A 24,294-nucleotide genomic window follows, 5' to 3' on the forward strand; every position below is an offset into this window, starting at 1 on the left:
ATGAGGATGCCGGGCAGATACCAAATTTTTTGGCCTTCAATTTTAGTGGCATGAAGGCCACTGGTGGTGCACAAACTGTTCCCTGGGTAGACCAGACAAGGAGGGAGTACGATCAGACGACGTAGGAGCCGCCTTCTCTTGGACTGGAGCAGGGGTCGACATTTCAACTTGTTCGGCGGACCGCATCGTGGAGGATGCGGAGTGTGATGAAGGCTCCGCTCGGCAAGCCTCTTGTGCATGATCAGTGGCTCGCCTGAGGCGATTGAGCCTGAAGCCTCCTCAACTTGAATGACCTAAAGCCGTTCGGAAGGAGGTTGTGAGCCACCAGTCGCTCCACCACTTACCAAGACGGGAGCCGCTTCACTCTCATCTTGTGTCTCTTCTTATGAGCCGACCGGCTATAGGCCACGACTCTCCAATTCTTCCACAGCAGCCGCATTGATCACGACATCCGCAAGTTTCTCCTTGTCTGTCGGATGTGTACGTAGCATGACTTTGGCTGCAAAAGAGGAAGAAAAATTAGTTAGAATCAAAAGAAGGATTGAAGAAGTTGAATATCAAGGCTGGACGGAAGTTGAGTGCGGATTAGACTAAGGTCGAAGATGTAGAGGACGCCCTCCAATAGTAATTTGTGGATGTCATACTTCTGACCGGCCAGTATGGAAGCGACATTGAGATAATCCGATCGACTCTTGTACTGTTTCAAGGGAAGTTGATTCACCACTTTGAGCTGTTAGTGGGCCGGGAAGTTTGACTGCTCGGGAAGGCGTACAAAAAAGAAATATTCCCTCAAATGCTTGTTGGAGGTAGACATCTTGTCGAAGAAAACCAAGCCCACTCGGGCTTGGAAAAGGAAAGTCCCCGACTCGGACAATTTTGGATAATAAAAATAGTGGAAGATCCGGGGGTGAGAGGAATGTCGTGTAGGCGGAACAGGATCACTACCCCGCACAGCAGCCGAAAAGAGTTCGACACTAGTTAATGAAGGGAGATACGAAAGTACTTACATACGGCGGGAAAGAGTGGGTGAATAGGAAATCGCAGACCGGTGGTAAATTGGTCCCTAAAGAAACGAATGCAGCCAGGCTGATGAGAATTTAGCCAATCGGAAGGAGAGGAAAGAAAGACTTGATAATCAGGAGGAAATTCATAGGTGACAGTCAAACTTTCAGCATCGTTGGGTCTCGGTAGAGGTGTACCAGAGGCCAGGGGTGCCGATGGGAGGCTGTGAGGAACTCGCCATCACAAAAACAAGGGAGGGTGAAGAGATATGAAGGGGAGAAAGCCTACCAGCAGAATTATCGCCGAAACACTACGAGACACCGAAAAACTTGAAGACGGGGAAGTACAGAGGAAGAAAATAAGGTGTGATTGGAAGAAAGCTTACTAGAGATCGCAGAAGGTTGTCGGAGAAAGGGGGCGATGGAGTAGATCGCAGTGTTACAGAGGAGCTTGCAAATGAAGACGACGCAGGGCAACGAAGACAAAGTAGGCGATATTTATAAACCCCGGGGTCGGCCGATCGGAGCGGCCCGATCTAGGTCTCGGAAACCTAGGTAAAGATATGGGCGTTGATTTTTAACCGCTAAACATTACATCGCCAGCGGATATTCGCCTGTCACGTCAGGCATGCGACGGCAGCAGGCATGACACGTGGCACATTGCAATGGGTCGACATTTAATGAGGGCAATTAAAAGACATGGGGGAGCACTCAACTTTAATGCGTAGAGATTTACATGATTTCCTAGAAATTGAGGTGACGTAAGCTCGGATAGCGCTTACCCAAAGAAGCCCCAGAAGAGATTGCCAAGTATGAATGCTCGTTATTCCGATCGACTTAAGGGAGCATACCTATGGCCGAACGACAAGCTTCAACAAGTCGACCGGCAGAGAGCGGCCACACAGCCGACCGTTGCGCCACGTTAGCCCAATCAGAAATCAAGGAGTGATGAAGCCGATCGGATGGCATGCTTCATAGACAATTGTCCAGTCAATCGGACTTGCAGCCTCCTTCGACTAGACTTGAGGGGGAGGCATGTGATGCAGTGATGATGAAGGGCCCCACCTCGCGGAAGATAGCTGTCATGGTGAAGGTCAAAGTCAAGGTGGTTAACGCTCAGATATCATCGGCCAGTCGGGCGACCATGCCCCTACCGAGGGGAGAAGGTTCCGATCCGATCTCGCGTTCGACACGGGGAGGTGTCAAATGACCGACACTCAATGGATTATTGGATGCCGAATAGAGGAGGAGACGAGGTGTAGAAGCTAGGCCGAGCGGCTACCCCGCTCGGCTAGACAACAAAACTTGATATGGGCAGAGTTCAACTTCGACCGAGCGGCTACCCCGCTCGGCCTGGTAGCAGGTCTCGACAGTGGTAAAGTGGAACTTCAGTCGAGCGAACACACACACAGGAGTAGTGAGGTTTTGGCCGACAAGACGAGACACCAGAGCGGAGAAATTTCGACCAAGCGACCAACCCACTTGGCTTAGTAGTACACTCCCTCTGATATCCATCGACATCCTTTTGGGAGTTGGTGTCGCATACACCAGGCATGGACATCCAGAAGATCGTAGAGCGGAAGCTTCCACTGTCACTTCAGAGATATGTTCGGACCGTTAAAGTACTGTGTCAGAGACACTTTACCGACAAGTCTTTTCAGGGAAATTTTTGAGAAGCGTGCTCACCTTGGGAAGCGTGCACACGTGCTACAGAAACTCTATATAAAGGGGGGGTCCAAATATCAGCGGAGGTATGCAATATGCGAGACATTGTGCTCTTTACTGTTCATTTTTGCTCTGCCTTCTATTTCATCATCGGTGACTGACTTGAGCGTTGGAGGGCCAACACAGGGGACCCCTTCCCTGGCTCGGTACTGATGTAATCTGTATTGTAGATCCGAGCGGATTCTACAGATGGTTAATGGAAGCATAGTTTGTAGAATCGCGATCCTACGCAGAATCGATTTAAGGTCAGGATCGGATCGTAGAATCGTACGATCCTACCAAAAACCCTTAAAATCTTATCATACATGATTAATAATTAAAAAAAATACATAAAAAACTTATTTACATATAAATAAATAACTAATTTTGTATATATATGCAATCATTTACACTCAACACCTCAAATTACATTACTACATGTACAAATTTAAATTAACTTGTAATTCAACTATCATTTTTGCATAGTAATAATATTTATATTTTCATATCATAAAATGAAAGAATATAAAATTTCTATTAACACAATAATAATAACACATTAATGTCAAAAATATTTCCTTGGTTTATAAGATAATTCAATTTAAAGGCCAACAAAACACCTAAACGTATATAACATAAGCTATTGAAACGCCGGAAATAATCTTTTAAACACTGGTTGATGCAACACAATACTAGACAATAGACATCCAAAAACTCATTATTTTGGAGAAAAGAAATGATAGAATATTATTGACAAAAAACTAACTCAAAAATAATTAAACATATGTTTAAATAATTTAAACCCCTAATAAGATGAAAAGCAGATAATAAAAAAAAGATAAAATCTTCTAGACATCCGAAAAAGATTTAAATGATATTTTTTGAGTTTGAAATAGGGTGGTTAAAGATAAACTTTGAAATTTATTAAAGATCTCTGAAAGAGCTTTGATTTGATATATTAAAGCTTCCACCGATCCTGCTCTGATTCTGCTCCGATTCTGCTCCGATCCTGTTCTGATCCTACTGATTCTGTTCTGATCCTACCGATTCTGCTGCGATCCTACTGCAGAAAGCGATTCTGCACGATCCTGGATGCTGGATCGATTTTGGATTTCCGGATCGTAGAATCGTACGATCTTATGATCCGGATCACGATTTTGCAAACGATGAATGGGAGCACCATATTCCTAACTTTCTATCTCATTGACTTTCGGACAGGATCATTAAGATTATTAAGATTATGATTTATCGACCATCACTTTCAAATTACAACGAGTTATAATTCGAAACAGGAACACTAAGTCTCAGCAAACTGTATAAGACTTAAAACTTTTAAAAGTGGAGATACAAAAGAAAGTTCAAACGGAGATTTCACAATTTGAGATTGAATTAAATATCAGGTAGCTAGAGTATGTTTCCTTTTATAACGATGAAAGAATACTTTGAAGAGTTTCTTCTGAGGGTAAAAAATTATAGATATATTTTTTAATCAATACAATCCATAATCCATGTATCAATTAATTGATTAAGTAATATTGCAGTGAATTAATTAATCTTTTCAACTAAATAAATATTAATTAATATATCTATTAATTAAATTTGACATGTTGATTAATTTTTGTGGAAATTAATTCTCGCTCGTTTGTATATTCGCGTCTATAAACCTAACTCACGTGCAAGTCGATGTTTTTGTCTGATTACACCGAATCAACATTTATTACTTGTCATTCAAAAAATTTGTTGATCACAATGATCTACTTACGAAATACTGATCCTGTCCGTATTTAATTTATTAATGATCGAAATTAATTTTCCCAACGTTAGCTAGCCATGTTGAGTGATAGACCTGGAAACCTATCCAACTACCCTCTTGAAAAGCAGCAGCAGTACGTATTTCTTCTAAAAGTCTTAGATTTCAGCTCTGTTTGATTACGATCTGCATGGATTCCTTGGCAGTTTCCTTACCAGACATTTCAGGAAAGTTAAAGAGTGACTAAACTGTCTCAGTTCAACCAATCGCTGTGCTCTATTGTTCTTAATAATTGATCATATGCAAGACCAAAATACAAACACATAATTTTTGTGTGTTCCACTTCAATGCTTATCGATACAGGCCATTTTTGCTGTACTCTTGACTCTGCCACCTCTAGCCTTTGCCTTGCAGAACATGTTCAATTTAACTCTGGCCAGCAAATGGCAGCTGGTAATGATCTGCAGACCTAATTTCCTATAGGAAAACCATGCATACTCTTGAAAATATAGTATTTCAATGTTGAAATAAAACTGTCAATTTGCTACCGAATTAACTACGTACTGACTCCCGGAATAAAATCATAGGTAGCTTATATCTTGAAGAAAAAAAAAAAACCTCTGTCAGACTACCTAATATTTGACCCTAAATCCAAATTCAACTTTGAAACCTAATCATTTTGTTTTATGCTAAACTTTAGGAATAACTTTCTTTAGCACGTTGAATTCCCACAGAGCATCTATGATTAGGACAGCCAGAATTATTAACTTTGGTATTAATTACATCACCGTCGTCATCATTAGCATCATGATTGCGGTGACTTAAACAACAGCTTGGCAGTGTGAGTACTGATTCCCTCCTCTTAAATCATTTTTAAGCTAGGCATTCAAATTAGTCGTATATTGCGAGCGCAAAACATTTATTCTATCATGTGCTATTTATGTCATTCGCGATCTTGAGAGGTGGACAATTCAAGCTTGTTTGAGACGAAGACCGTGACAAATGGATATGTTCTTGAAACTAAACTTTCCACAAAGTCAGTGCTTACTATTAATTAAGCCAAACAAAATAGGAGTCTTCATTAAAATCAAGGCCATACCAAAATTAAATAATAATAATGATATATAATATATTAAAAACAAATTGTGATACAGTTGGATAGTTTGTTCTACTAAAGAGACAAAGTGGCACCCTTTCGTATCAAATTGTCGTCTTCAAATGGTATCCAATGGCTGCCAACTAGAAAACCATGCACATGATTGAGTTGGATGGAGCTACTTTGGATAATATGCAAGAATCCTATGCAAACTTCCTAATCATGCTCTTCTACCTCAGGATTTCGTGTATTTATTTAAGGTTTCTTGGATCGATAAGGAAAAATGACAAATGATAATTTGGAGTCATTCGACATCCAAATTATGAAATGATAAAAGAAAACGATATAATAAGGTCGCAAGTGATGAAAGAATAGTTATTGTCACAAAAAAACAATGCTTCATAGGTTAACATGATCTATGAACCTAACTAACTTCCCCTATTTATATCCGACCTAAATATGATCCGTTAGCACGATTGAGTAGTTCAACTGATATGTTACATGGATGGGCACAAACTTGCATCAATTAGAACAAGAGGCAACCATGCGGTTGGACCAACTTTTTGCGCCATTATTTGTGTTGAGGAAAATTTGGGAAAAATAAATGAAATTACCTTTTCAGCTTGATGAACGAGTCCAATATGGGAAAATTGATCGACTAAAATAAAATTTGAAAGACCAAAATCAACTGCGGCTCAATTGGGGCACTTGTCTTTTTTAAGTTTGTGAATTAGCTACTGATTTATGTAAAGCACAGTGGAGAAACATTTCAAGCAATCGATTAAAAAAACTCCAAGATTTATTATTATATATATATATATATAATTAAATATTAAAATTCTTTATTCATGTGATTATTTATTTAAAAATTAGCTGGCTTTTCTTTTGTTAATTATATTCTTTTCAATCTATTTATTCATTTCTACCTTCGAGAGGCTTTCTCCGCCCACCTCTCTGTGTCTCTCTGGTTTGCCATGGCGGACGAAGCCCAAAGCAAAGCACCCGAAGCGCCCCCGGCTGCAGAGGTCGTCGTCCCGGAAGCCCCTGCCAAGGACAAGGCGCCGGTAACCGAAGAGGCTTCCGCAGTAGGCGCTACCGAGGCGGCCGCAGTGGAGGAGGAACCCAAGAAGGTCGCCGAGGCCGAGGCAGCGGCACCCGAGGCTCAGGAGAATAAGGACGAGGAAGTAGCAGGGGAAGTCCCCGCTGAGGGCAACGTCGTCGCTGATGCTATCGATCCCGAGAAGAAGGCCCTGGATGAGCTCAAGCTGCTCGTCCAGGCTGCCCTTGCCAACGGAGAATTCGTCCCTCCGGCACCTCCCTCTCCTCCTCTGGCCAAGGTGGAGGAGCTTAAGCCTGAAGCGCCCGCTGCTCCTGCTGCGGAGGAGCCCAAGGCTGAGCTGGAAGAGCCCCCGAAGCCAGCCGAGGTGGACGCGCCTGCTCCGCCGTCAGAGGCCCCCGTGGAGGAGCCTCCGAAGCCGGCGGTCGAGGATCATGATCCTCCAGTAAAGGAGGAGCCTTTGGCTACCCAGCAGGCACCTGTCGAGGAAAAGGCTATTGCGATCGAGGATGATGGTGCGAAGACCGTCGAAGCCATCGAAGAGACGGGTATCCCTGTCGTGCCTGCTGCTCTGGAGACCACAGAGGAGGTTACTCCGTCGGCGGCGGAGGCAGCTAAGGAGGCCCCAGCCGAGACCCCTGCTCCACCACGGGCGGAGCCTCCGGAGACGGTTTCCATATGGGGTATTCCTCTCCTCGGTGATGAGAAGAGCGATACCATCCTCCTCAAGTTCCTCCGTGCCCGGGACTTGAAGGTGAACGACGCCCTAACGATGCTCAAGAATGCTGTCATCTGGAGGAAGCAATTCGGCATCGATGCCCTCCTCGAGGAGGATCTGGGCCTGCCGGAGCTGGAGAAAGCCGTGTTCATGCATGGCGTTGATAAGGAGGGCCACCCTGTGTGCTACAACGTCTACGGGGAGTTCCAAGACAAGGAGCTATATGAGAAGGCCTTCGGGGACGAAGAGAAGAGGCAGAAGTTTCTCAAGTGGAGGATCCAGTACTTGGAGAAGGGAATCCGGGAGCTCTTGGACTTCACTCCTGGTGGCATCTCCTCCATGGTTCAGGTGACCGATCTCAAAAACACGCCGCGGCTTGGGAAGCATCGCCAGGCCACTAACAAGGCGGTCACCCTGTTTCAGGACAACTACCCTGAGTTCATCGCCAAGAAGGTACTTCAAGCTCACTCATCTGACTCTAATTATGTCCTATGTTGATAAAAATTGCATCTTGCTGCTTCTATCTTTCTCTTTTGATTGTTGTAATTGTTGAAAGGAATCAAATTCCTTACACACTAGAGCATTTCAGGTGTTCATCAATGTTCCATGGTGGTATCTAGCCTTTAACCGGATGTTGAGTCCTTTCCTGACCCAAAGGACCAAGAGCAAGTTTGTTTTTGCAGGGCCCTCTAAGTCAGCAGATACTCTATTCAAGTGTGTGAAGATCCTTGAAGTTTCTATCTTTTGTGTTATCATTTATCATTTTTAGATAAATATTTTAATTCTGTTCCGTGTTCATGTTCTTGGTGTAGATACATAGCACCTGAACAAGTTCCAGTTGCATTTGGAGGCCTGAGCAAAGCAAATGATCCAGATTTTACTACAACTGATGCTGTCACTGAGGTTACCATCAAGCCCTCGTCCAAGCAATCCATTGAAATACCAGCTACTGAGGTTGTGGTTCAATGTTGTTTAAATTCTTCTAATTATTCCTTGTTTCAAATATTCAGCTATCATTAGCAATTGAAAGAACTAGTTTTTCATTGTATTTTCAGATTAAAACCATTTTATATAACTTCCAATTGATCATGCTATTTCTGGCAGGGAACTACCTTGTTATGGGAACTCCGGGTCTTGGGTTGGGAGGTCAGTTATGGTGTTGAGTTCGTGCCTAGCGCAGAGGGTGGATACACAGTGATCGTTGAAAAGAATAGGAAGCTCATTGCCACAGATGATTCTGTAATCAAGACCTCTTTCAAGATTGGTGAGCCAGGAAAAGTGCTTCTAAACATAGACAATCTTACATCCAAGAAAAAGAAGCTCCTCTACAGATTGAAGACCACAACTTCTGTTGAATCCACATAGATAACTCAACTGCTATCCGCCCTTCATTCCATTTGTTTAAATCAAAGAAATAAAAAAGGAAGAATTAATCAGAAGTGGGTTACTTTGGTGATAAAATTTTTTGTTTCTTCTTTCATTGTTGGTGTGCTATCGGTTTGATTATCGGAGTGAACCTTATATTTGCTTAAATATGGGTTATTGCCGTAGTTAGAAACGTATGCTACTTGTTATATCGTTGTAAATGCTTTGTACATTGGCTTCTAAATTGATTTCTGCAATATGGTTTGACTCATTGAGACTTTTGTTATAAAGTAGTCTACCTCATGTTTATTCCTTATTTCTACACCTAAATTTGTTGCATTGCCATACCTACAGTCAGTTGGACTGTGGCAAGCTTGTTTAATAAACAAAAGTGTTCATATAATTCCTATTTTACTTCCAGTTTGAAGTATTTAGCAGGAAGAATCCATGCAGTTTGGTTGTTTCTCCCTTAATTGCTGATATGTTGTTGTTTATTGAATCAGATTAAGCTTCTATTTGTTTAATCATAAGTTGCTAACCTTAGGGGCAGGGATGAATTCTTGGTGGGCACATGTCCTCGAAAAAAAACTTCTTATAATTAGTAATCATTTGACGGTTGATTATAAATTTATTTTATAATTTATCTCTCTTCACATAATTAGGAAACGGATTGTAAGAGGCGTAGAGTATAATCACCTTTAGTTACCATGAGAAGCAAACCTAAAGTTGATTGTTATATCTTATTGCTGCTTTACATTGGCTTTCCACAGTTTCTTGTCATTTTCCTTTGTTTCATCGTTCTACATATGAAAATTATTTGTTTGATACTTCCATCAGAAGGATTTATTGATTCATTCCCTGGTTTATTTTACTTTTCGTGCTTCCTTTCCTCTATACTAAATTGCATGCCAAGTGCCAACTGAGGAGAGTATTCTTCTCTTTGTATTTTTTGTGCCAGGAAGATTGAGTGACTCATTCCTTGAGTATATAATAGGAAGAATCCATGAATGATTTTTTCTTACTGTAATTTTAAATTGAAACAGGGATGAGTACAAATCTTAACTGGTTGATCCCTTGTTTGTCGTAAGCATGAGAGATAATGATGGGCATAATCAAGCATGGGAGCTGATAAAAACAGTCAGCTCTTTGCGTTATCTGTATTTAATCAAATCTGTCCTAATATATATATATATATATTCATTGTTCTCACATAATGGACTCCAGTTGTGCACGGTTTTGTACAGACTCGTCATGTGCACAAGAACAACGGTCAGTTTTTTTTGTTAGGAAGAAAACTTTTTTTTTTTTTTGTAGAATCCAATCTTTTAATACTACTGTATTCTTGAGCTTTGTTATTATATGGTAGGGTTGGTCTAATATTTTTGTACTGAATTAATAGACTAAATCATTAAGAGAAAAAAATAAATGATGAGCTTCAATAATTTGTGATCTGTTTTCTATAGTTAAAAGATGTATCTCTCTTTTATAATAATATAAGATGACTATGCTCAACTATAGATGTTTCTTACCGAAAGGAGATAAATCATAAGATCAACTTATAATCGATGAAAAATTTTCATAGGATCGGATTGATCATCTTCAAAATTAGTCAGTTTGAAGAATTGAATATCTGAGTTAGTATTAAAAAATCATAGCAACTCCAAAATTTTGGTGCGATGGTAAGAGATAGAATAAACTCCTTAGGCAATGAGATTTCAAATCTCACCCAGAGTACATTACACTTGGGAAATTTGAACAACTTGTGATGTTAAGCCTTTCGTCATGACCTATCTGTGTTTCCTAATTTACTCTAATAGTTGATGGAAAATTTTCGTGAGATTGACCAATCATCTCTAGATTATATATATATATATATATATATATATATATATATATATATATATATATATATATATAGAGAGAGAGAGAGAGAGAGAGAGATGATAGTATACACACCCGTATGTGAGCGAGCGTGGGCAACATCTGACGTGGGCACCTAACGCAGCCAAAATGTATTCTTTTTTAATTTCACTCTTATCTACATGCAATAACTTTTCTCTCTTTCAACTTAAATTAAAATAAAATTCTCTCTTCTCTCTCCTTTGATTGTATGTAGCAATCACTGTAATACTAATTTTTAAAAACTAATACCACAACTTAATTACACCAGCCACCATTGTGGAGGTCTACGGTGGAAGACTGTGGTGCTAGTTTTTAAAGACTGCCAACACCAACGTGATATTGATCTCGGTGCTGATCTTTAAAGATCAACACCAAGATGTTGTTGATAAAAAACATGTCAAGTACAATGACATATTTATACATATAAAGAAACTTTTTAAGAGACATATACAAAGAGGCACTTCTCTTCATGACTAGAGGCTAAGAACTTACTCTTGTTGGATCGAAAAGAACGCTAGCGGTGGAGGGGGGATGAATAGCGATCGTTGAAAAATTGTTATTGAGTCAAAGTATGTAACAGAAAATACTAACGAAAACAATGTTAACACACCAAGTTTTACTTGATTCGGAGCATTCATCGACTCCTACTCCAAGGTCCGCACGTGAAAGTGCTTTTGTTGGACAATCTACTAATAGTTCGCAAAAGTGTTGCACAATAAGTACAAGAAAACTAAAGTTACCGACAATAAGGAAAATAAAAACTGAGTCGCAGGTTGTCGGAGAAGCTTCACAGCATCGCAGGGGTGTCTTTGGAGCAGCGCGCAAGAGAGCACTTGCAGAGAGAAGTTGTTATCTTGTGCTCCTGGTGGAAGGCTGCTTATATAGGCAGTTCTAGGCGCCTGGATCCCTTTCGAGTACCTGGACCATGACGTCAGCCATCTAATCAACGTGCTACAAGCTGGTGACAAGATCAATTTTGGGCATTCCAGGCGCCCGGATCCCTTCCGGGCGCCTAGACCAACTTTTCCAGCAACTTTTATTTCCTGCAAAATGAAGTTAGTCCGAGATAATAAAACTTATATTACACTGCAAAACAAGTGTTAGTACAATTATAGTCAAGAGTAGTAATTAGATTTTGTCTCCTCGAGACCAGAATCTAGTCAAGATCTCAACTTAGATTTCTCAAATGGATCTAAGTTGGATCGATACATACTGTTCTCTCAAATAGGGAACACGTCCTCACCAAGTCACTTTCCTCTAGTGACTTACCTTAACTTACCAATTTGTCAGACATCCGGTCAGCCCGTCGACCTGCCTAGATTTCATGTCAGCTATCCGGTCAACCCGTTGACAAATCTAGACTTCATGTCAGATATCCGGTCAGCCCATCAACCTATCTAGACTTTGTACCAGCTATCTGATCGGCCCGTCGACCTAGCTGGACTTCTTGCCAGATATCCGATTAGTCCGTCAACCTATCTGGACTTCTCCTGCACACTTAGTTAAATCGTTAGATCATATTAAAACCTAACTTAACTTACTTTGTCATTCATCAAAATCTGAGTTAGACCGTTAGTGCAACTTGCACCAACAATCTCTCCCTTTTTGATGCAATGACAACCTGGGTTAAGTTAGGAAAAAATAATATGTAAAACAAATGACATGGTTTTTTAAGTTAGTCTTGTTTTGATGTTATGCTTGATATTTTGCTAACTTAATCCACCTAACCCTCCCCCTTTGACATTTATCAAAAAAATAGGAATAGACAATATATGAAAAAAATTTGCTAAGTAACCAAAAGAAATTTTGACAATAGAAAATTTTTAGGATTACTTGGGGGAGTTAAAAATAGCTTAAAAAAATAAGTTAATCAACTTGAAGAGAATCTTTAAAGATTAGAAAATTTGAAATGGTTTTCACAATCTACTAATTTTTCATAAGGTTTTCAAAAGAAAAGTTTTTGCACAAATAACTTTAAAGATTAGAAAATTTGAAAATCTACTAATTTTTCATAAGATTTTTTTTAAAAGAAAAGTTTTTACAAAAATAACTTTAAGGAAAATTCAAAATTATTTTTCAAAATAAAAACAAGAAATATTTTGAAAATAGCTAGGTTTTTAAGATAACTTTTGAAAACATTTGAAAACCTTTTTTTTTAAATATCTTTTAAAATAATATTTCAAAAAAACTTAAATAGTCATCAAACTGATTTACAAAGTTATCATTTAAAAATACTAAGGGTGATAAAGTTGAAGTGTTTATAAATTTTACAATTTTGAAAATGCTAGTAGTAAAAAAATGAAGTAATTTTAAAAATAATTTTTAAGTTATTGATCCTCCCCCTGAATCTGACATTATTTCAAAATAGACAACTAAAAAATATCCTTAACTGTCTAACCATTAGTTATTTACTAACTATCAGAAAATAGCAGTTTTCACTTGGTTAGTCAGGTTAGTTAATTTATCCAGTTAGTGTTTAACTTATTAGAGTGTATACTGAAAATCTAGTTTTTTGTAAACATTTATATTGAAATAAGAATCACATTTGGTCAAATCTCTACATTTATGCTAAGTGTAGTTGTTCAATTAATTTATATTGTAGATAACATGGTGTGTGGTGTCACACACAGAAGATCATGTTATCAGTTCCTTATAAGTTATAAATAGTAGCTCACGACTAAGATGGATAGGAGCAAACCATTGGAATAGTCGTAGTGTAATTTAGTATTAGTTTATTTTGACTATAAAATTACACTAGTACACTCTAAGTGTATTAAGCAAGATCATTTGAGGTAGTTTCTTTTTATACTGACTATATAAAAGAGCAATACCTCTGTTATTATGGAAGTGTATACTCTTAATCATGATATAATAACAAGCACATATATTTAATACTTATTTCTTTAATTTATCAAAGGGTGTGATTTAGCTCGTTAAATCAATAGACCCGATAAGTTGGGAAATGATATTATTTATATGGTGTGTTGTTGATTATAGAATGAAACTGTGTCCTAGTGATCTAGGTTGATGATGTCCCCTTGAGGAGCTCATAAGGATTGTCATGTAAACCCTGACATGATGATAAGGTTGAGTGATACTACTCTTAGAGCTAGATATTAATTAAGTGAGTTGTCAGTAACTCATTTAATTAGTAAGCATTCAATATCTTAAGCACAAGGAGACTAACACACTCATGATAAGAATGAGCTCATATAATAATATGAGATTGGTGCGGTAGTGTAATAATAACTCTTTAGTAGAATGAGATATTATTGATGAACTTGAGTTGGGTGTTCGGGGAGAACACGGGAAGCTCAAGTTCATCAGGAGACCAAAACCAATTCCTCCTCTCAGTCCCTGTCGTAGCCTCTTATTTATAAAGTCTTATATCCACCTAAACCCAACTTCTTACCCACCTTAAGGTGGTCGGCCAAGCCTAGCTTGGAGCCCAAGCTAGGGCCGGCCAAACCAAGGTTAGATGGGTTCAAGTTGTGGTCGGCCCTAGCTTGGAGCCCAAGCAAGGGTGGTCGACCACATTCACATTGAAAGAGAGTTTTAAAATTATAAATCTTTCCTTTCTACAAAGGATTAAGAGAAAGGTTTGATATCTTTCCTTATTTATAGTTAAAAGGAAGATTTAAATTTTTTGATAAATTTTAAATTTTTCCTTATGTGGAAGCCATGGCTTTAAAAGAGAGTTTTAAAATTATAAATCTTTCCTTTTATAGCTTTCTACAAAAGATTAAGAGAAAGGTTTGATATCTTTCCTTATTTGTAGTTTAAAGGAAGATTTTAAATTTTGATAAAACTTTCTTTTTTGTAACCATCCACATATTTTAAAAGAGAGATTTTAATTTATAAAACTTTCCTTTTATAACCAACCATGAAGGGATTTAAAGAAAGAAATTTTTTTAATTAAAATTTCTTACCGGAAATAAATATGAAAGTTTTAATTTTGTGTTTAAAACTTTCCTTATTTGGAGGACTTGTAGGGGTCAGCCATAAGATGGATTAAAAGAAAATTTTAATTAAATTTTCCTTATTAGCCATAGGCAAGGAAAATAAGGAAGTTTTAATTATGTTTAAACCTTTCCTTATTTGCCAAGACTAAGGAATATAAAAGAGATGGTAGAGATGTCTCACCTCATAACAACACATCTATTATTCCTCTCTTCTCTTCCTTGGTGGTGGTCGGCCCTCATCCTTGCTTCCTCTTCTCCTTTTCTTCTTCTTTGGTGGTCGGCGGTATCAACTCTTGGGGAGATTTTGGTGGCCGGATTTAGCTTGGAGAAGAAGTAGAGAAAGGAGACTTTGTTTCTTAGCATCCCTTGGAGCTTGGTTGGTGGCCGAAGTTCTTCATCTCTAGGAGATTGTCGGTGGCTGAAACTTGCAAGAAGAAGAAGGAGGCTTGGGTGGATTCTCATCTTGGTAGGTCGTTGCCCACAAGACGTCCGAGATAAGAAGAGAAATACGACAGAAGATCGTGAGGTCTATAAACTACAAAAAAGGTATAACTAGTTGTCTTGTTCCACATCATACTAGTTTTCTTTGTATGGATTTTGAAATGCCAAACACAAGAGGCTAACAATTCTAGGTTTTGAATTTATGATTTGATTTTGTGTTTCTTTTATTTTTCGATCTTATGATTCGATTGTTCTTAATGGTTAAACCTAGGGTTACTATAAGGAGATTAAATATTGAATTTTGTTGAAAGGCTTTGTCTAGGAAGTGGTGGATGATCTCATACCCAAGAAGGTTTAGTGTCTCGCCATGTTTAACCTGGAAGCCGATCTCTGAAATAAATATTTAATCAAATTTGTAACATATGTGGATTTGGATTAATAATGTTAAGCATCGTTTGCGATTCAAGTCTAAACCTCTAAGAATAGATAAGTTGAATTTAGAATCAATAATGTTAAGTTTTGTTTGTGATTCCAAATTTAATTTCTAAAGAACACAATAGGTTGTTAGGAATGGTTCGGGACTTGTACAAAGTTTTTGTACAGGGGAACCAGTACGATATTCCGAGTAGCAACCAACAATTGGTATCCGAGATAGGATTTACCTCTGTGTGTTTGGTTTTTAGTTTAATTATGCAAATGTCATACATATTTTAGGCAGGATAATAGTAGGATGTGAAAATAGATTTAACTCTGTGGTTGCAGACATCCTAGATCCAACTATTATGACCCTAATGTGATTGTGTGTGATTGGACCCTCGGGCATATCGAGGGCATTTTATGTATGTGCATGATTGTATGTATTAAATACAGCAGGAGCTGTATTAGTTTTAGGATTTTACGTTATTGTTCGATCTAGACTCTATGTACATTCCTTTGTGGAATATAGGATCGATATATATAAAATTCTATTTTTGTCGTGGATCGTATCCTTACAAGGTGTGGTACTATTTGAGGACTAGAGGCACAGCAAAAAAAGGAGCAAGATAGATGCGACAACAAGACCCGATGGCGGTGGCTAAAAATGGCAGCAATTAGGGTTAGCAGCACACGGAGGATAGTGATGGAAGAGGCCATAATAGTTGAAAAATTACTTTTCCATATTTATTGCTTTTTATTTGTTGTGATGTGTGTGTGCATGTGATGTGTGCTTGCATGTTAAAATTTCTCACCTTAAATAACTAAGTGGAAGAGGAATTTAAATAAATTCCACGGTCTTCATTACTGGTTTGTAAGTGATGCAAATAAACTTGCGTGTTGGCTCTGAGTGCCTTCCTCCACAACGGATGAGTTTGTTTGCAGATCACTAGATCAAACTTCCTAAATAGATGATTATAGGGAATTATTTAGGAGCATGTGATCTTCTCCAACTGAAGGGACACAATCTTATTTAATGGACTAAGTATCAAGTAATGGTACACACTTAGGCATATTTAATAGTATCCTCCTCAACGAAGTCACTGCTATTATTTGTGTGACCGAAGAAAAATCAACTATTAATTTGTCATAAAGCTAGGTGAAACTCACTCTTACAAATGTTTGAATTTGTATACGTCCACACTAACGTGGCATACATAATTAACGGTGTTTGAGGAAATTTTATTTGTCATAAAGTAAGGATGACAAGATAATAAAATTAATAGGTAAGACCCTCCTCTTACAAATGTTTGAATTTGTATACGTCCACACTAACGTGACATACATAATTCATGGTGTTTGAGGTAATTTAAGATTGACAAGATAATTAATGGGTAAGACCCTCCTCTTACAAATGTTTAAATTTGTATACGTCCACACTAACGTGACATGCAAAATTCATGATGTTTTGAGGTGTTGGTAAATTTAAAAATATTATTTGAGGAATCAATATTATTCTAAATTTAGAGTCTTGACCAAAAGTTTATTTTGTGATTCTTAGGATGACTTTCAACCCACTGGCTATTATTCTGAAAGAGAACAAACTTACTGGTCCCAACCACATAGATTGGAAAAAAAACTTGGATATTGTCCTAACTGCTGAAGGCTATAAGTTTGTACTAATAGAGGTCTGCCCTAATGTGCCTAATAGTGATTCTAGTGAAGAGGAGATTGAGTATCATAGGAAATGGGTCAAGGCAGATGAGATGACGCGGAGTTACATTTGGCTTTTATATCAAATGTGCTGCAACATTAGCATCAGACCATGCCTACTGGCCATGACATGATGTACAATCTCAAAGAACTCTTTGGACACTAGAATCGGGCTGATAGGCAAGACTGTATGATCTCTAGGTACTTGACTAAAATCATGAATGAAGAAGCCGAAAGGCAAGTGCTTCATTTGCAAGCAGTCTGGACATTTGTAGGCGGACTGTCCTCGTAGGAAGAGAACAATATAGGTATATCTTATTCTCTAGTAGTTGGAACATGTTTAGTGGTGTTATCTACCGGTACCTGACGTGTAGATATGAGAACCACTGATCATGTCTGCAAATCATTGTAGGGGTTCCAAGAAATCTGACAACTATACGAAAGAGAAATCACTGTTTACATGGGTAATGCTACAGAAGTAGCAGCTGTTGCAGTGGAAGATGTTTATAGTGTTGGTGCAACCTTAGGTCAAGGTTGACCTGGGTGACCCGACTCGAGTTAACCTGACTCGAGGTATATTTTGATGTTTGACAAGAATGGAGAAGTTATATTTTGATGTTTGACAAGAATAGGAACTTGGGGGATTGTGGGTGCAACCTTTGGTCAAGGTTGACCTAGTTGACCCAACTTGAGTTGACCTGATTCGGGAAAAGTCCAAGTATGGAGACTTGGCACGGAAAAGTCCAAGCAGGGAGCTTGGCACGGGAAAAGTCCAAGTATGGAGACTTGGCACGGAAAGGTCCAAGCAGGGAGCTTGGCACGGGAAAAGTCCAAGTATGGAGACTTGGCACGGAAAAGTCCAAGCAGGGAGCTTGGCACGGGAAAAGTCTAAGCAGGGAGCTGGGCACGGGGAAAAGTCCAAGTATGGAAGCTTGGCATGGGAGGTCGGAGAGGGCTCGGTAGCTCGTTCTCTGGACTGGATGGAGTCGGAGAGGGCTCGGTAGCTCGTTCTCCGGACTAGGTCAGAGAGGGCTCGGTAGCTCGTTCTCGGGACTAGGTCAGAGAGGGCTCGGTAGCTCGTTCTCTGGACCAGACATGGAAGTCGGAGAGAGCTCGGTAGCTCGTTCTCGGGACTAGGTCAGAGAGGGCTCGGTAGCTCGTTCTCTCGACCAGACGTGGAAGTCGGAGAGGGCTCGGTAGCTCGTTCTCCGGACTAGGTCAGAGAGGGCTCGGTAGCTCGTTCTCTGAACCTGACGTGGAAGTCGGAGAGGGCTCGGTAGCTCGTTCTCCGGACTAGGTCAGAGAGGGCTCGGTAGCTCGTTCTCTGTACTGGACGTGGAAGTCGGAGAGAGCTCGGTAGCTCGTTCTCCGGACTAGGTTAGAGAGGGCTCGGTAGCTCGTTCTCTAGATCAGGAAGGCTTTAGGGTTTAAGGCTGGGAAATTGGATCGGTCTGCTGACCGATCCAGTGATACTATGGGTATCTGGATCGATCTGCTGACCGATCCAGTGATACACTTATTCTCACTGTGGGTCATCTGATCGGTCTGGTGACCGATCAGTAACCAAACAGATTGGGAGAAGGAATAGGTGGGATCAGTCTGTGGACCGATCCACCTATGGCCTGATCAGTCCACAGACCGATCAGGGCTCGGCAACCAACTCTCTGTGAGAGTTGGGATCGGTCTGGGGACCGATCAGCCTAGGGCCTGATCGGTCCCCTGACCGATTAGATCCGACCTGGATCGATCAGGGTGGAGCCTGATCGGTCCAGGTCTAGCCGTTGAGTCACAACGGCTAGATTTCTGTGTGTCTATGTCTTCTTCTTCACAGGTTCATATAAAACAAGAGGTGGAGGGCCTCTACATAGTGGGTGAACTTTTTCTTCCTCCTTGCGATCTGAGCTTTACTGAGCTCTCCATTACTGAAGCTTCGTGTGAGCTTCCCTCGGCTGTCTCCAACTGATCAGTTGCTGCTGTGGTTGGCATCCGTGAAGTTGCTGCTTCATCAACAGTCGACGAGTAGGCAAGCAAACTAGTGTTTTTACATTCATATTGTTCTTAGCTTCTTGCTGTATTTCTTGTACTCTGATCTTGCTGTTGCAAGAGAAATTGTGGCGAGGTTTCTCCACCCAGAAGGAGTTTTCATTAGCCGGTTTTCTGGGGTCTCATCCACCGACGGATTGATAGGATTTGTCCACCTTACGGACACGCCGAGGAGTAGGAGTATCATCTCCGAACCTCGTTATATCGTCATGTTTGAGGTTTGATCTTCTCCATTTTCGTTTCTACTTTTTATTTCCGCTGCACTAACTCAAATTGTAGGAAGAAATGAGAATTTGGGGTCGGCTATTTACACCCCCCCCCTCTTTAGCCGCGATCCGAAGATCCTAACAAGTGGTATCAGAGCGAGGTCACTCTTCGTCGGATTAACACCCGGGGGAGCACGAGCTAGAGAATGGATCAACTTGGAGAAGACGTCACGATTCCACCCTTCTACGATCGCGACGACTTCGCGTATTGGAAGGTAAGAATGAAGTATTTTCTTATGACTAACCTAGTAAATTGGAATTGTGTACAAGTAGGTTTTATTCCTCCGGTGGATAAAGAAGGAGAACCTCTCGAGAAGAAGTGGACGAAGGAACAAATCCACCAATCCATAATCAACGACGAGGTAACGAAAATCCTTGAATTTTCATTACCTAATGATATCTTGTGTAAGATAGGTGGATACAACGATGCCAAGGAGTTGTGGAACAACTTGGCTAAGTTCCATGAGGAAAGCTCCAATTCAAGTCATGAAGAGGAGTCAAGTGAGCCAAGTAGCTCACATCATGGAGGTATGGAATTAGAAGTTGAGGGCTACTCAACATCTAAGGAAGAAGAGGAGGAGAGTTCTTCTTCAAAACTGGAGCAAGGAGAAGAAGCCTCTACCTCCGGAAGGGATGAAGGAGAGAGCTTATATCCATCCTCAACCCTAGGTAACTCAAGCAACTTAATTTCAAGTAAATTACATATTATGTGCTTTGAGTGTAGGGAATATGGGCATTACAAAAGTAAATATCCAAAGAGGATTAGGAAGACTCCACCGGCACCAAAAGTCAAGGAAGCCGGAGTCCCGATACGCAAGGGCAAGGAGCACGTGGTGTGTTTCCAATGCAAGCAAAGGGGACATTATAGGAGTCAATGTCCAAGGGGGAGGCAACCTCACAAGGACAAGAGACCAAGCACATCTATGGGGGGAGCTAAGGCAAACCCTAAGGTATCCTTTAAGGCACATTCTTGCAATTCTAATAAGACACATGCTAGTAGTTTTATTGCAATTGTCAATAATGATAAGCATGATAACCATAGAAACCGATACATGTGCTTAGGTGCCAAACATGTTAGCCTAGATAAGGACAATACTAGAAATGCCAACCCTAGAATTAACTCATCTAAGGTTAAGGAAAACCTAGATAGGAATCCCAAAACAACTAGACATATGCCTAGGAATACCTCAAAGAAAAATGACAAATTAAAGCTTGAGGTATTAAAGAAGGAAAATCAAGTCTTGAGGTCAAGACTTGACACTTTAGAAAAGGCTCTTAAGAATTTGGAGAAGTCAACTCTAGGGTCTAAGGGTCAAAAATCAAAGCCTAAGGATATGAGAGGTTTGGGTCACAAACCTAAGTCTCAAGTGGTCAAGCCCGCTTATCATAATGTTCCATTCGATTATGGAACAAGACCTAAGGCTAAGAAGAACATCACCAAGGTCACAAGGGGAGTCACCCCTAGAGTTGATCTTGATGAGTCCCAAATGACCAAGGCTTTAAAGCCTAGGAGGGTCATTAGGAGGGTTGCTAGGGAAGTCATCCCTAGTGAATATTTAGTGAACCCAATGAGCTCAAATAGGTATTGGGTTCCTAGGAGCGTGATTCCTTCACGCTAGATGGTTTAGGGTGTGCCAACCTTAATTGGATAGGTAGTTAACCTACTCATGGCAAAACGTGGCATTTTAGGAATTTTCAAGGTGTAATCAAGCCTTGAAAATGAAATTAAAAATTATTCCTAAGGTGATTAGGATGTGCCAACCACATTTGAGGAGTTTTCTAGGGTCAATCTAATTGGCACATAGTGATCTAAAAATCTTTAGTATATGATTTTAGGTCTATTACACTTAGGAATATAGAATTTATGGTAAAATGATCAAAATTATCAAAAATGGCAACTAAGGCTAGAATTAGGTATTTTCTATACCTTTATATGTTATTTGCCATACATTGTTTGCCATATGTCATGCCATGACATCATATTTAACTTATTATCATTTGAAATGTCATGATAATATTTAGGTTAGTTATATATCATGCCTTATTTAAGTTTCATACTTGATGACATGACATCATGACATTGGCACATGTTTCCACTTATGATATTATTTTATGTCATGTCATCATCTCTTGCATTTATGATCAATTAATTTGATTTAAGGATAGAAACACAATTTGATATGGAGATCAAATTGTTGTTTAGAAAATGTATGAGAACTTAGCTTAAGATGACCTAAACCCATATCTCAAATCAAAATTGACTTGGATGTGTTTGATACACCTTAGATGTGTGTGAGATATTAGGATTATGAGTTAGGATCAAGGTGCATAGTTCTTCTACCTAGATGAGCCTAATTCGAATTTGAAGATCATAGGGAAAACTTGTGTACAAGTCATGTACATTTAGCCCTAAGATTGTGGTCCTAAATTGAATGGTTTAAGATCATTTCAAAATTGATTTGAAAAACCTTGATGAAGCTTTTCTAGTGATAGCATTCATCATTGAGCAAGTTGATACAAAGATGGATTAACCTTGAGCTATTTCAAAGTCTTTCGAACTTTGTATCAAGATTAAAAAATGGGAGTTATTTTCATAGGAAACTATTTTTCCATGATAATATATGTTATGAGGAATGTATCCTCAAAATTTTACAATTTTTGAAATTTTCTGTAATTTTTTAGAGGTTTCTGAATTTCGAGAGAAAAATCAGAAATTCTTATCAGAGAATTATGGACCGATCAGAGAAGATTCTGATCGGACCAGGGAAGTCTGGATCGGTCCCTGGATCGATCCAGGGCTGTATGGATCGGTCTGGTGACCGATCCAGTGGAGTTCTGATCGGTCTGGTGACCGATCAGAGCGTGCCAAAATGCTGATTTTCGACTGTTGTCTGAAATTTCAACTATGGAAGTTGGTGCTTTAGATTTCTAAAGGGTTGAAACTCTCCAAGACATTGTTGGTGCAATAGTCAAGGAGGAGTTGACCTTTAGAGGGAGTTTTACCTAATGGTCAAGGGGGAGTTGACTTTTAGGGGGAGTTTTTACTCGTCAAGATTTCTGAGGATGAGTGATATGAGATTATCACTAAGTTGATTGTTGACTTTAGTATCAAGGGGGAAATTAAGGGTTTCAATGAAAGGTATGAGACTTTCATTAGGAAGAAACTCTTGACCTTGATTCACTCCTTTTGATGTGTGTCAAAAAGGGGGAGAATGTCCAGAGAATGTTCAAGGAAGAACATTGGAGTTTGGGGAGAATGTTCAGAGAATGTTCAAGGAAGAACATTGGAGAACTATTGGAAAACCTAAGTTAGGTTATCGGGTTAACCTAGCTTGATTATGGTTTTTGTCAAACATCAAAAAGGGGGAGATTGTTGGTGCAACCTTAGGTCAAGGTTGACCTGGGTGACCCGACTCGAGTTGACCTGACTCGAGATATATTTTGATGTTTGACAAGAATGGAGAAGTTATATTTTGATGTTTGACAAGAATAGGAACTTGGGGGATTGTGGGTGCAACCTTTGGTCAAGGTTGACCTGGTTGACCCGACTTGAGTTGACCTGATTCGAGAAAAGTCCAAGTATGGAGACTTGGCACGGAAAAGTCCAAGCAGGGAGCTTGGCACGGGAAAAGTCCAAGTATGGAGACTTGGCACGGAAAGGTCCAAGCAGGGAGCTTGGCACGGGAAAAGTCCAAGTATGGAGACTTGGCACGGAAAAGTCCAAGCAGGGAGCTTGGCACGGGAAAGTCCAAGCAGGGAGCTTGGCACGGGAAAAGTCCAAGTATGGAAGCTTGGCATGGGAGGTCAGAGAGGGCTCGGTAGCTCGTTCTCTGGACTGGATGGAGTTGGAGAGGGCTCGGTAGCTCGTTCTCCGGACTAGGTCAGAGAGGGCTCGGTAGCTCGTTCTCGGGACTAGGTCAGAGAGGGCTCGGTAGCTCGTTCTCTGGACCAGACATGGAAGTCGGAGAGGGCTCGGTAGCTCGTTCTCGGGACTAGGTCAGAGAGGGCTCGGTAGCTCGTTCTCCGGACCAGACATGGAAGTCGGAGAGGGCTCGGTAGCTCGTTCTCCGGACTAGGTCAGAGAGGGCTCGGTAGCTCGTTCTCTGGACTAGATGTGGAAGTCGAAGAGGGCTCGGTAGCTCGTTCTCTGGACTAGGTTAGAGAGGGCTCGGTAGCTCGTTCTCTAGATCAGGAAGGCTTTAGGGTTTAAGGCTGGGAAATTGGATTGGTCTGCTGACCGATCCAGTGATACTATGGGTATCTGGATCGATTTGCTGACCGATCCAGTGATACACTTATTCTCACTGTGGGTCATCTGATCGGTCTGATGACCGATCAGTAACCAAACAGATTGGGAGAAGGAATAGGTGGGATCGGTCTGTGGACCGATCCACCTATGGCCTGATCGGTCCACAGACCGATCAGGGCTCGGCAACCAACTCTCTGTGAGAGTTGGGATCGGTCTGGGGACCGATCAGAGCTTGATCGATCGCGCCTGATCAGATCCGACTGGATCTTGGTGATGAGCACGATCGGTCCAGTCTATGAGTGGCGGCTAGATTTAATGTGTGTCTTCTTCTTCACGGGTTCATATAAAACAAGAGGTGGAGGGCCTCTACATAGTGGGTGAACTTTTCTTCCTCCTTGCGATGCGAGCTTTTGAGCTCTCCATTCTTGAAGCTTCGTGTGAGCTTCCTCTGCTGCTCAGATCGATTCTGTTGTGGTTGGCATCCGTGAAGTTGCTGCTTCATCAACAGTCGACGAGAAGGCAAGCAAACCAGTGTTTTTACATTCATATTGTTCTTGGCTTCTTGCTGTATTTCTTGTACTCTGATCTTGCTGTTGCAAGAGAAATTGTGGCG

At 40.3% G+C, this 24,294-nt stretch overlaps 1 protein-coding gene across 1 annotated transcript; it reads left to right on the forward strand.

Annotated features, from left to right (window-relative positions):
• Positions 1–6,477: 6,477 nt before the first annotated feature.
• On the forward strand, positions 6,478–8,962 carry LOC121997895 (patellin-3-like). Its single transcript, XM_042552560.1, has 4 exons — positions 6,478–7,779; positions 7,916–8,040; positions 8,139–8,280; positions 8,431–8,962. Exons 1-4 carry the CDS (start codon positions 6,526–6,528, stop codon positions 8,689–8,691), a joined length of 1,782 nt encoding a protein of 593 aa, XP_042408494.1. The 5' UTR covers positions 6,478–6,525; the 3' UTR covers positions 8,692–8,962.
• Positions 8,963–24,294: the final 15,332 nt, after the last annotated feature.

The sequence above is a fragment of the Zingiber officinale genome, chromosome 6A (assembly GCF_018446385.1).
Source record: "Zingiber officinale cultivar Zhangliang chromosome 6A, Zo_v1.1, whole genome shotgun sequence".
In the NCBI taxonomy this organism is placed as follows: Eukaryota; Viridiplantae; Streptophyta; class Magnoliopsida; order Zingiberales; family Zingiberaceae; genus Zingiber; species Zingiber officinale.

What these genes read in the sequence shown, in the direction of transcription:
- LOC121997895 (XM_042552560.1), top strand. Translation starts at nt 6,526, where the DNA reads ATGGCGGACGAAGCCCAAAGCAAAGCACCCGAAGCGCCCCCGGCTGCA. An exon ending in CTGAGTTCATCGCCAAGAAG is followed by an intron (nt 7,780 to 7,915) that starts GTACTTCAAGCT and finishes AGAGCATTTCAG; the next exon opens with GTGTTCATCAATGTTCCATG. An exon ending in TTGAAATACCAGCTACTGAG is followed by an intron (nt 8,281 to 8,430) that starts GTTGTGGTTCAA and finishes TATTTCTGGCAG; the next exon opens with GGAACTACCTTGTTATGGGA.